We start from the raw sequence: 14,064 nt of genomic DNA, 5'->3' as shown, positions 1-14,064 counted from the left end.
TATTTCTGCATTCCCAAATTGGAAAATGTATGTTAATAACTTAATTTTGATGATAAAAACATGAAAAATACATCCCTAAAATAGTGTCGAGTCAATTTTCTGATAAAGTAAATTTGTTTTCCCATTTGTGATTAAAATGACCTACAGTAAGATTTTTTTTTTTAACTAGGTGTTAATTAAAAATATGGAAATGGATTTAAAAAACATTGCAGTTCACAGTGGAAGAATTACCATAACTGATTTGTTCTCAGAGCCATGCCTGTTTTGAGATGTTTTTAAAATGTCTAAGTTACTGGTTGTTTTTCTGCATGATTGTTTCCAAAGCAAAATGTGATTCCAATAAAAACAGTAATTGAATTTACAGTCCACAGGACAAATTGTTGTTTTAACAGAAACTTACACACTCAGGCAAAGACTTTATGTTTTAGGTCTAATAACAAAGAACACAAGCTCTCCATTTTTATGTGACCGTATATCCTGAAAAGTTTTCTAATGTAGCATATTTTAAAAAAATCTATATTGTAGTTTTTAAATTGTGTGAGCAATTTTTTTTTTCCTCTTAGCTCAGAATCAATATTCTTTAGGGTTTTGTTTTTTTTTTTTTTAATGCAACCTTTTAAATGTTAGAGCAGCTTTTTTCTGTAGCATCAGCTAGGGGTGAATCAATATAGACAAGCCTGTTCACATCTAATGCACCTGATGACTGAGAGGAGTTTAGAGAGAGCTTGCTCCTTCGTCATTTGGTGGTGCGGGAACGTACAGAGTATGGGGCAGTCGTGTGAGGGGCTTGTCCATGACCAGTCTTGCATGGAGAAAATGCTCGTTTCAGAGGAAATAGATAGGAAGGGAAGGCTGTTTAAGAGCGGGGGCAGACAAAGGCAGGAGGTGGGACCTCTGTCCAGCTTGAGGCAGTGATTACACATTACTGTATCAACAGCAAAGGATTATTTTTCTGCTGTCAGACTTTCTCAGCAGGAGCTCCCAATCACTTCTTGAACCCTTTTTGTTTCAAAAATTTCTTTTAAAGTTTTCCTAGTTTTTTGGGGAATCTTCTTGGTGCCTTTCTTTCATGTATATTGTACTCATGTTTAGATAAAGCCTGAAGACTATGCTTACTTGAACTAAGAGAAATCTGGTGGGGTAAAATGCAGCTCCCTAGACACACACCTGCTCTAACTGGTGTGTACACAGCGTGAGACATGCCAGAGACAGACATACATGCTGGAGATAGGCATTGTCTACATTAGCATTTTTCGGAAGTCTTAAGGCTGACTGAAAGCCCTGTAGAACACTAAGAGTTGGTGAGACGTTGCTGCATCTCGGACGTAACACCTGGAAAAAACAGCCCAGGATAGTGCCAACAGCCGTCCGACTTTTACCGTACACACTCGGGTCTACAGGAGGAATGTGTGGTGCTTCTAATCCCCACTGAGTTTCTACAGTGGTCCTTTGAATAAAAAAGGGAATATTTCATATTTCCCAGGACCAGGGGAACTGGGGAGCCTGAGTGAGGAACCCAGCTTTCATAGGTTCTCTATACTGTCAGTAGGAGAGATAATAGGCTGTGCTTGCTGTGGTCCAGGCCAGGTATATTAAGTAATTGTTAAGTTCTTAATTTATCTTAGTTTCTCTGACTGCCTCAGGAGATGCAGTTGTCTTTGCAGTTACTACAAGGAGGGGTTTAGGGGGGTGACAAAGCCCCTAAAGCAGGTGTGATGAATACCATCCCCCTAAGCAATTTAATTCTTATAGGCCATTTTGTTGCCAAAGGCATATGCTCTTATGCAAATTGATTCTCTGAGAGTTATGAGACTGCAGCAAGTCTTTATCAAATGTATGAAGCCTCCTCCCAGAAAGAGGTACCAAAATGCACCTGGCCAGGTATGCTTTCACATTTTTATCATAATGTTTTCAGCATTCATATCAGATCTTTCCTCATTAAATGATTTGGAAAAAGAGATATACAACAAGGAAATGTAAAGCTTTGGCATGATAAGGTGTATGCCACCGAAATATTAGACTGCCTGTTGTGCATTGGGTTCAACAGAACTTACTTTTATGGTTCTCTAATGTGTTCACATGACTAATAAAAAAAAGCCTTACTTTTTTTTTAATATTTGTAGATCCAGCTAGTTGGTTACCGTGGGAAAGATTCTTGTGTTTTGGGGGTTTTTTTTTAATGGCTTTAGATCCCTGATGAGTATAACTGTACAGGCAGAATAGGAGCTGCCTGCTCTTTGCTTGTTTGATGGGTGCCCTTGAAGTGGAAATGGGGGGCTGGCACTTTGAAGAGTCCTGACATGCAAGAGTTGCACTTTCAGGTACTAAAAAAAAAATCCTTCACCCCTCCTCAAAATCGCTATGCATTATTCTTAAAAGGGTTTTGTTAACCTCAAGCATTTAAAATGGTGAGACAGATCCCAAAAAATCATGAGACTTGCTTAAAAATAATTGTTTGATTCCTTTTGCTTGCAGTCTAGTTTTTGAGCTTTCAAGATTTATGTCTTCAATCTTTCCCCTGCAACCATAAGAGCTAGACACTAACTTTATTTTTAAATGAAAGCTGAGATTCTCTTGTAATCCCATAACTCTAGGAGATTTGGCAATGCTAAATACAATGTGAATTTAGAGTGACCATTCCAAGGTGAATCATTTAGTGATGTGCCCTCAGCACGAAAGCCAACTGGGGAATTTTTTTTTTGGATGTCTCTTATTTTGTCGTTCTAAATAATCTGCGAATTGGCAGTAATAATTGGAAGCTTGGTAAAAGCAGACGTAGATGACTGCAGCCCAATAAAATCAGTATTATTTTTTTCTGCTATGTTAGGATATTTTTACAGAATCTATGTATTAAGGGCATTCTGCATTAAGATATCTCTAGAGAGGAAGGCTTTGGTTGTTTTTGTAGAAGCACCCTTTTCTACTCAGTCGAGCATTAAAATTGGCAGCAGTTCCTGGAGTAGCAAGAAAATCCTGGTTGTTGCCCTTATATCGTTACTGAAAACAGTAAGAGGATATGTAAAAGCTTTAACTCCAAGGAAAAATATTTATAACTCTGACAGTGTGTTTCCTTACAATAATTTATGGGCAAAATGTAGGAAAGGAGGAACGCAAGCTATAAATAATATTCCGTATGTAAACATAATGGCAGTAGCAAATTCTTTTTATTTAAAAATTAATATTGATGTTCATTAATATAAATTACCACATTTCAGATGACTCTGATGTCCTTGAGGCCAGATGTCACTGACTGATTTACAGCTTCCTGGGGGGAGGAGTAGATCCTGTTTTGTCAATGTAGGCACCAAATTGCTTCAGATAGCTATTTTGAACTAGATTAATTACTGATGTATTGTCAACAAAGTTGATTCACATCTCAGCTCAGAAACGTGGAAAACTCTTTTTAAAACATATTAACTTGAATTCTAAAATGCAGGAAAAAGAGCATAAAGTATACCTTTGACTTACTGAACTTTTGTCTCATTTAAGGAACAGTGGTTTGAAAATTCCTGCCTAGGAACATGCACACAGAATTTCCATGTGCATCATTGGCAACTGGGGAACATACTTCAGAGGCCAAGTTTAGTCCCTCATTGGTCTTAATTCTGTTTTAAATATTAATACAAACGTGTACAGTGAAGGCGTTCAGAAGGAACTTCTACCATCTTAGTCACACTGCACAGATCACGTATCTGGATTAAGTTTTTGAGTGCTTTGTAATATCATTCGGTTCTTTGGACCTTGTGTATAGCATTGCTGCAAAATAGGATGGCAAATGTGTTTGTAGAGCTATCAGCAGCCTCCCAGAAACCTCCTCACCTGTGAGAACGCTGGTGGGCGATGCCTCAGGAGGCAACTAGGGTGGGTTTGTTGTGTTTGCATATGCTGGCAGGTTGAAGAGCGGGGAGGGGGGGGGGAAAGGCAGGCTAGTTTGAGTCAGCGTGAGACCGTGCATCTCTGTCCATTAGTTATTCATTCAAATTCAACCACATGAAATACAGGCAGCTAACAAATCACATCTTGTGCCTTTTATTCCAGCAACTGAAATTCACCGCATTTGTAGGTGTGCAGCTGGGCATGCTTAGCATGAATGGCAAACTAATGTAAATCCTATATTAAATATTTTGGTTCATAGCAAATCTCACATATCATCCTATGTAAGAGAGAAGTCTGTGCAGGTCTCTGGTAGCATAAGGTCCTTTGGCATACAATTAGAAACTACACAGATGATATGAATATAGAGAATAACACACAAAGAACACCCTTTTTTAGATGCATCTGTCATTCGTATAAAATCAAATCCATATCCATTGAAAGGCTTTGAAAGATGTTACAAGGCTTTAGAAATGCTCCATGCTGAATGTGGGATATTTTTTCCAATCCTTATAAATAATTATTTTCCTATGTTGGGTAAGATGAGCTACAGAGAATTTATGTTAAGACTCTGTGGAGAGGAGTACAGAATTTCAGAAAATATTAAGCTGAAAAGGTGGTTTTAAAATGTTTCTATGACACAAAAGCCTTGTACCAAAGAGGCAAATACATCACTCCCTCAGTCTCTTTTCTCATTTATGAAATAAGTAAGCATAAACTATAAATTCTAATTTTCAGCAAGTATGTTAGTAAATCCAAACTGACCTTGACCTTAGCTTTGCTAATTTCCAAACTCTGATATTTATTCCCCGAGTAGATTGTTTCCCTTCATACCACATACATAAATACTGCAAACGTTTCCAATGACTTGAATTAGAGTGTAAGTAAATAGCTGGTTTTAATCTACATAATATTTTGAGAGCAGACGTTCTGTGCTATGACTATTAAGATATACCCAGCAGCCATTTGTATAAAACTAAAACCTCGTACATATATTATTAAAAGTAGTGCTATCAGCCAGGGCTTGTTTTATGCCACAGAAACTTAAATAATAAAATACAGCATGGATAAAATCTGCAATAATAATAACTTAAGCAAAATTAATTTAAGTAACAGATAACATCTGGGGGAAAATGTAATGGTATATTGGTAAGTTATGCAAAGCTAATTTTATAATAACTACCACATCTGTGGAACTCGTTTATTAGAATGCTTTACCAATCTTCTTTCCTGCCATTATTCTGTTTTAGAAATTTTCCTGTGTACTATTTTATTGTCTTTGCTCTGCCTACATTTGTAAAAAGGTAATTTGCTAGCTCTCAACAAGAAGAATAGTATGTGGGTTTATGTACAGAACAACATGACGCTTTTTATACTTTTACTGGAAAGAATTCCAGAGAAAAATTGTGGCATGGGGCTGCACATTGAGAGCAATGTTTGAACACCAGCTACAGTCCTCAGCTGTGGCTACGCCGAGGCTTGATGCAACTTAGGTGGGAAAGTAAAGGGGATGCTGAATGATATTTCCCGCTTTAACCTCTGCTGAATGTTAGAGGAGCCTCTAGCCTGCTCTAATTTGTCCAGATTCAAGTGGCCTTTTGGCACCCCACCGCACCTAGGAGTTAGTAAGAATATTACATTTAACTTCTGCTCCCTCCAGTCTCTTTCGGAGCATCCTTTTATCTGCAGCTGACACTGATATGCCCTCTACATTTGTGCAACTGCCTTACGATTTCTTTATGTTTCAATTCTCATGGACCCATTGGACCGCAATGTGCAGGAAAATATTGCCAATTAATTTTAAAGCATTATCATCTTGCCAAACTGTTTCTCACATTTCGATAGTTATATTGATTCAAGAGGACACTTTGAGTAATACATCTTTGTCATAGTGAATAATGCTCACATAATGACAAATCTTCAGGAATTAAAAAAAGGAGGATGAATTTTTTAATGTAGGTCAGTGGAAGTAATTCACCATAAATTTACTCAGACTTCAGAAGCTAGCAACGTTTTTTAAAGCCACTGTAACTGTATAAAACTTACTGTGTCTCCTTCTCTGTTTTTAAATAGATTTTACTACAGAGCCATTGGTGCTATTAAACATGAGGTTTTGTTCAAAGGAAATACAAAGACTTAATTGTATTTTTTAAAGGAAAGTATTGCATCAGAAGGATTCATTTAAATACGTTTGTTGGCTTCGGGCTCTCACCACAATTCATTCATTCTAATTTTCCCCTGGACTTGTTAAGGACACAATGTATAGGAAGGAGCAATGCAGAATGGCATTTTTAGGTCACTATATTTTGGCTGTAAACTGTAGTGCTGCTCATAAACTTCTTATTACTCAACAAAATACTTCATATTCTACATTGAAGTTTCACAGTCTTTTAAAAAAACTTTTGGCTGAATGTTGAGACTATTATGGCTCATTAAAAAGACTGGTTCTGCTGTAATTTAGTTATTTCTTAATGATCCAAGGGTTATTATTAGACACGGAACAGATGAGTAAAGAATGGCTCTCTTTAAAAGGACGCAGCGAAGTAAAAATATTATTCTAAAACAGAACCTCTGAAAATCTTATCCATGCTACAAGAACGTATTTGAGCAGCCAGGAATTGATTTTAAAAACCCAGTCTAGTTTTTTACATTATTTCATTTTTTGAGATTTGGACTGGAGAGAATAAATGGAATAATGATTTAATCTAAATAAAGAAAATATTTTGAGTGAATAGTTAACTAACTAACCAAAAAATGTTATTTTAAAGAAGCAGAAAGTAATTGTGAATTCTCATCCAATTCAGCTAATACTTTTTAATACTAGCACAGTGCTGTAAAATTTGAGTCACAAGTGATACAGGAAAATGCTTCTATAATATCTGGTTTTCTCCTCACTTAAATTCTGGAAATCTTTCTGTCAGCCTTTTGAGTTCTTATGAACATGGGCTAATACTGTCTACCTTTTTTAGCGAACTCACACATGACAGGGAATCTTGAAGATAATGGTGGAGTCCAAACATAACTTCTGAAAAGCTTTTCGGACTACAGAAGAGATTTTTAATGCAAGAAAGTACAATGGCTAGGTCTCACTCTTTATTTTCAATATTTGCTATTTTAATTTTAATATTTTCAGCATGTTTAACTGTAGCAAGTAACTAAATAAACTACATATCAGCCTAGCTGTGATTTCAAAGGTATGAGGAAATTAATTTATGGGAGCTGCAATTACCCTGATGTGAATTAATGTGGTTGACTTACGCCATCCAAGCAAAATCATGTTTGTAATAGCTGACTCAGAACTGGAACATCTGCCTGGTATTCTCAGTGGGCACTTCCCATTGTAGAGGCCCCAAACATACCATTTTAGTATTACACCCTGTTCCTTGCTCATTCAAAAATGCCTTTTGTCACCTTATTTGGCATGTATGTTCTGTCATCCATTTTTTTAAAAAAACAACACAAAACCTTGTCACTTTAGAGGACTCGGGGCTGCCTTCTGCATCACTCGCGAGAGCCCGAGCAAGGACTAAGTGCTGCATCCAGCTACTCCGGGAGGGGGGAAAAGCCATTTCCTTGTCAGAGCATTCCTGGAGCTGCAGTTCACACGCCAGCAAAATGCCGGTGTGGTTCCCATGTTCACAGGAAAGAGAAATGGGAGCAAGCTGATGAAGCAGCAAAACTTAGCCCGTTAGCAGTTCTTAAATTATAGTCACATATTAAAATTTTTTTCTCAGGGCCTTATTTGATGCAGTGTCACTACAACTTTACTCCAGCTGACTCCTTTGAAAGAATACCCTGGTGGTCAACTGGGCCCTTTAATTCCAAAATGCAACAAGATTCCCTGTTCAGAAGTGACAAATTTGCATTGGGACAACTGCATGTTACCCAAGCTCTGTGTTTTCTAAACTTAATTATCCACATGAGTAAGAAGCTGTAGTGTTATGAAATTATGAAAATCATCTGTTCTTTCCAAGTATTATAAAGAGGACCCCTTGAGATGCAGCTAGAAATTAAAGCTGATCTATAATCATTTTCGGTATGCTTTCCAGTTCTGAGCACCTGGATAGTAACAAAAAAGGTATTGTTTTTTGTTGTTTGCCAGCCATTTCATTTCCATTTTAAAAAATCTGCAATAAACCTCTGAGCAATAATTAAACCTGAATTACTTTTTTTTCTTTTTTCTTTTTTCTTTTTTTTTTTTTTAATACTGCCAGTACGTGATTGAACTTGCCCAACCTGCAGTTCCCCCCTTCCCTGTTCAGCCAGAAGAAGGCATACCTTCGGATATTTATTCGTCATTCATAATATCACCAACAGCTGCAGAGACAGAATCTAAGGTATAGAGTTTTGTTCCTTTTATTTTTTTTTTAAAGCTATTTTTCTATGAGTCTCCTACCTCATTTATTACTATTGGAGCCCAGTCACTAATGATATTTATTCCCCAGAATATAGCATACATTCTCTTCTAAGACTGAATGAAGTTGCTTTTACTGCATTAATCAGTCAACAGAGGATATTTGAGTCAGCACTTCTGGGCTCTCTCCCCATCCAACTTCATAACCTTAGGATCTGCCTGGCCTGGGCAGTGAAAGAGAGACACTGATGGTCTCTGTCAGAGCAGGAATTCTCCAAAACAGGCTTCATGTATTGTTGCATGTCTTTGGGCTGGCGCTGTTTGGTCTCGTGGAGAGCAGGAGGATGTTCTAACTCACGTATTTCTTGTGGCTGGTTGCTGCTAGGGGTCTGATCAAGAGAGTTACCTGGAAGAGCCCTGTCCAGAGGCAGAGTCCTTCGAGGCAGATGCTGCGGCTGGTGTCACTGCTGAAGATCAGAAGTCTGCAGTGGGTGAAATCCCAAATGAAATTATTGGCAACCTTGAGGTACTATTACTAGAAAGCTATTCACTAATTCTGTCTATGGTTAATTAGCTAGCTCAGCCTTAATGAATATAAACTGTATTCATGCTAAAGCTGGCAAAAAGCACATCCATATGCTGTAAAAATGTGAATTAGCCTCTATAAATAACTCCTAGTTTAGTCAGCTTACATGTGATAAGGTAAAAAATATTCAGTAATATAACAACATATATCTTCAGCATTACTATGTGTTAAGAAACATGGGCCAAATCCTGCTCTCAGTGATGTCAGTGATAAAATTCCTTTTCGGGGGTTCAGCTGCTGTGATGGAGCATATGTGATGCGTGCTTAATATAAATTGTTAGATGCAGCTATGTTACACATCCTTCAATCTGTGTAAGAAATAACACATTTATGCCAATTCTAGACTTCAGTTGTTAGGTGCATAACTCTACAGGAGCTGCCTTAATGGAACAGATCAGGTTTCAGTATGTGGTCTGCAGACTCTGAGGAGTCCATGAGTTCTTTCTATGGGGTTCATGAAAGGGAAGGAAGCTATTGTCAGCGGACTTATATTTGTTGTAGGGTGATCTGCTTCTCTACAGGGAGGTCTATAAACTGAAACATGTGGAAAGCCGGCAAGTAGATCATTGTTATTTTGTAAACTGCTCCCTCAAGCATATGAAACTACTGAAAGCAAACCAGCTAGGAGTCAGTTCCAGCCAGGGACTGGTGGAATTTGGTCTTGTTTGCAACAACCAGGTGGCATTAGGCACTTTAAACTTTTGATGCAGTACATTGGACGTTGCTGGTGAAGCAGCAGTTTATTAAATATCTAATATTGTCTGAAAATAGTGTGGTATCAATAAATTGCTTTACATGGATTATGTATGAATGGGGAATATAAATTGGAATAATGATGCCATCGTTAAATCTACCTATTTGATTTCATATTCCATTTCAACATGACTTTAGAAACAGGAGGGAAGCTGGCTTATGTTGTCTTATTGCTGTCCCTACCTACAGAAAAATGAAATACCTGTTTTTCACTAGACCTTGATTTCATTAGCATCAGTCTAAGAGCTTTTTTTCTTTATGAAAACTGCACAGATTAGAAAAATGCCTTTTTTTTTTTTTTTTTTCCTTCTTCTTTTGCAACTCTGGTTATCTACACAGAAAATAATTTCCTTCCAGTTTTTAAAAGTCCTCCACCAATGTATCACCTGATTTCTCAGTTTGTTGACCTCTGAGGTAATCTTATAGTCAGATTTTCACCTGGTACGTGGTCAAACGCATACCATTTTGTTGTTATGAGTGAACTGTGATTTCACAATCTGCCTTACGTCTCCAGGGGACATGAGGCATCTCTTGCACTAGTTGAGTCTAGAAAATAACTCTTAGTCTGAAATCACAGTGCTGACACTCAGCAATCACAACAGCAGCCACAGTGAGTATGGTGGCAGCTGATTTTCACTGAAGGTGGAATTAGAGAAAGAGGGATATAAAAACTGGAGAAGAAAAGGCAGCTGGGGTGGCTGAGAGAGGATCAGCCTGGAGGATCAGCGTTCCACAGCAAAGCAGCAAAGTATACATATAATGTCAAGGGATAGGGACATATTTGTTGATAATTGAGGATGGATTGACTGTGGTGAAGGCCATATCTAAAGATACAAAGTTGAGATAGAAATTACAGTTTTTTGATGCTAACCTGAGCTACTGGGAACTTTGAAAACATTTTAGCTGTGGTTATCCATTAATAGGTTGCAGCATGGCACTAGTAGGAATCTCTAGATCTGGCAGTTCCTAAAATGTTCCTAAAATGGGAAGTTACCGCAAGCTTTTCTGGGCCAAATCCATTCACTTTATCAAAATTACATGAAGTCCATTAGAATGTAACTCTAAGTTTTGGATCAGTTTATGTGGAGTCTGTAAAGGACCTTTGAGCCTGTTCCAGGTGTTTGAACAAAACTTTGCAACTCTTCGAAAAACTGTCATTGCACTCCTTCCATTTCTCATGTATTTTTGCAGTGATGAATGCTGATATTGAGAAGGATACGTAAATTCCCCATGAACCCCTATAATTTGAGACCTTTTTTCCAGTGATCCCACATTTCCAAATGCTATAGAATTAAAGACTGCTACGCATTATCACTGCCAAAGATTTCACTAAAATATGTCACAGCCCTTGTACCTTCCCCACAAATGTTAGTTTGCAAATTAAACACTCAGTGTCTACAGCAGTCTGGATTTCCAGAATGAGATACACATTCATAATTGTGTTTGTAATTAAGAAAGACAAGCAACATCACAGAAATATGTTTTTTTATTGTTCATTTTCAGTAACGCTTTCTAATTCCAGCAGTGTTTCAATAAAATGTATTACACTAGAGAAGAAACATCTGCAGCAAAGGAAAACAGTGGCAACAACCAAATCCCAAAGCAATTTTTCTGATTTGGTGTTTATTGGTAGGGGCTGTCTGAGAATACAGGCAAATTAAGCTATCTCCCAAGACAAGGTTACGTGAGAAATGGCTGTCCCAGATCACTTCCTGTTCACGGCAGTCGTAGCACACGTCGGGATTGTGCACAGTAATACGATAAAGCGTTATCGCGTAAGTACAGGCTGAAACACCGTTACGTCTGCAAAACAGGAAGGTGTGTAGGATAATGTCTGTGTTACTGCACTACAGTGTGTCAAAACCACAAAGACAATGTGCAGCCTAAGATAGCTCCATCATAACCACTTTTTTCTTCTGATTTTCTTTACAGGCAGAGATAAATGAAAAGCTGCAAATGCAAGAAGCAGCTTATACTTTGAGCACAGAAAAATTAAAAAGTCCTAAATAGCGAGATAAGAAAGGTGGTGTTGAATTTTACAGAAATTGGACAGCAGGGGATGGTGCACACAGAAGACTGGCTCCCTGCCTGAACGTAATTATTTTTGTATAAAGGAAAACGGTTCTGTTAACATTTACCTAGAAACAGTTCATCCCAGTTCCTCAAATTTACTGTGTTCTGACAGTGTTGTTATTTAGTTTAGACTTAAGTAGAAGATTATAAACAGACGGATGTTTAATTAAAACATGTTGAAGTTCAGTTTATTTCTGAGTAGAAATCCTGATTTAAAAAAAAAAAAGAAAAAGCAAAACTGTAGTTTCATTTTCTTTCCTTTTTCCAGTTGGAAAATACGTAACGGTTTCTGCTTTACACCTATGGCTTTTTTCAGGAAATGTTGCTAAAAGGAGATTACATAGAGAGAAAACATCATTTTGAGGCACTGCAGATATAATAAGGAGAGAACTTAATTAACGTGTAATTGCACACTTTTCACTGTAGTTACTCATTAATAATATGTATGTTATTTCATTTTCAATTGCTTTCTAAGCTTTAAAACAAACTTAATATCTTACACTTGTTTGTTTCCACCATATTAAAACTGCATAAATGAAGAGTTTGCACTTTTACAGTATTCCCAAGAAGAGTTCCTTTTGATTTCAGTGGAAATCTGTCTGGAATGCGTGCAACCTTTCATCTGAGAATGCTTCCATATTTTGTCAGACATCATAGAAACGTTTCAAACTCCAAGGAATCTAACCAAATAAATGACCTCAGAAGAACCGGTTTAACATCTATGTTTCAAAATCATAGCCTGTACTAATTGTTGTGCTACAGAACTCTGTGCCCTAGAAAGCACGTTGAATACAAGTCATGCTTTCAAGCGTAAAGGCTGGCTTGCGTTACAAGTTCAGCGGAATATTTGAGAAATAGAATGTTTTATTCATTACGATTTCACGTTTGTTTCCCATTAAGTAAAAAGTTAAGTTTTGTTTCGTTTCGTCCCCGTTTTTTATGGCGATAATGAAAAAAGTTTGCAAGCCTGACTCAGCCCGGTCCAAAAAAAAGAAAGAAAAAAAAAAGGCTGAACCAGTTTTCCGGAGGGGTCCGGTTGGGCCGGGCGGTGGGGGCGCGGCCAGCAGGGGGCGCTGCCTGCTCGCCCTGCCGCCGCAGCGGGGCTCGGCCCCGTCCCCCCGGCGCCCGGCGGCCGCCCCGGCGCTGCCCCCGCTGCCCGGCCGCCTCCCGGGTTCGCCGCCCGGCGCTCCTGGCCCATTCCTCTTGCCGGCGCCGGCCAGCAGGCGAGGGACAGCTTCCTTTCAGCTGTTAAAAGCTAACTGTTCGCCTTTCAACACCGAAGCCCTTCATGAAGAGTTATTAGTTTTACCTTTAAAAAAAACAAACCCCACCCTTTTGGAAATATCTTAATCTTTTAAAATCGTCAAGATCCCTGGTTATGGCCTTTGTTGTTTTATTGCTTTGAAATATGATTTTTTTTTTAGTTATCAAAACTTTCCGAAATCAAAACGTCCTTTATTTTGATACATAAATTCATCTCCCAACACGTTATGCTAATGCCACAAGTTTCCCTGGTTTTGAACTCAAAGGTGAGAACAGAACTTCTGAAGAGAGCTGTCCGTATGAAAAAAAAGAGTATTTTAAATACTTTTTAGTGAAAACGTGTTATCGGCAATTTAGCATTGTTTAGCACTTCAGACTTAAATCTGAAGACTACAGCATTCCTGCCATAGTGCTAAGCAGAAAGGGACTAACTATGATTTATGTTAAGACCAATGCTAAACAAAGGCTTTTGCCCGTATCTCCTCCTCCCGCTCCCAGATTTTGTAGAACCTCTGGGACATTTTGAAGTGCTTTGAAGATGAGAAATTGTATATGAACATCAAGTATTACTGCAATGATTTGTTAGCATTCAGTCTTAGTACATATGCATAACAGCTGAGGTATTGCAGAAATCCAAAGTGAAGTTCAAATCCCACAAACCGTATTTGTAACTATCTTCCTGCTGAACTAAATAATGCTACCAATAACAATAGCCCCAGGGATTTTTTGGGAGTGGGAGGGAGGATGGTTAGGAGGCTGAGGGAGGGAAGATGAGTAAAAGGTAGACATAATGTCTCTCTAAGCAGTCAGAGTGCGTGTTCTGACACAGCATATGAACATCAAATTGAAGAATCCTTTAATGTCTTCAGAATGTTAATATGAAATGCAAAACGTCATGCTTTGGATAGATGGGTAGGAACAAAATGTTCAAATGCAATATGGTGCATTAAGAACAGTCTCCATTCTGCATTCCTGGCTTTTCCATTGGTTTAAATCAGGCTTGCTGTTTCTCAGGTCTCTCGTGTCATGTTGAGTTACTGCTATAGTCATCTCTAAAAATAATTATACTGTCATTCCTGGGACCTGCAGTTGAGGCTTTGGTATAACAATTTTTGATTTGATTTTTTTTTTTTTTTTGCAGCACTGTTGATGTAACGTAGTT

The 14,064-nt window shown here is 38.0% G+C and overlaps 1 protein-coding gene across 6 annotated transcripts in view; it reads left to right on the top strand.

Annotated features, from left to right (window-relative positions):
- The window catches only part of CABCOCO1 (ciliary associated calcium binding coiled-coil 1), a 139,908-nt gene extending 127,375 nt beyond the window's left edge, over window positions 1-12,533 (top strand). For all 6 annotated transcript variants that reach the window (XM_087767373.1, XM_087767370.1, XM_087767369.1 and 3 more), the window contains 3 exons: window positions 8,088-8,210; window positions 8,613-8,753; window positions 11,499-12,533. In XM_087767373.1, the coding sequence (XP_087623499.1) occupies window positions 8,088-8,210; window positions 8,613-8,753; window positions 11,499-11,576 (342 nt within the window). In that variant the 3' untranslated portion in view covers window positions 11,577-12,533. The remainder of the gene's footprint in view (window positions 1-8,087; window positions 8,211-8,612; window positions 8,754-11,498) is intronic.
- Window positions 12,534-14,064: the final 1,531 nt, after the last annotated feature.

This window comes from Nipponia nippon, unplaced genomic scaffold (genome assembly GCF_047370975.1).
Source record: "Nipponia nippon isolate SJK-2023a ecotype South Korea unplaced genomic scaffold, ASM4737097v1 scaffold_3, whole genome shotgun sequence".
Lineage (NCBI taxonomy): Eukaryota > Metazoa > Chordata > Aves > Pelecaniformes > Threskiornithidae > Nipponia > Nipponia nippon.
The sequence above is the reverse complement of the archived record's forward strand: the minus strand, read 5'-3'. Positions and strand labels throughout refer to the sequence as shown.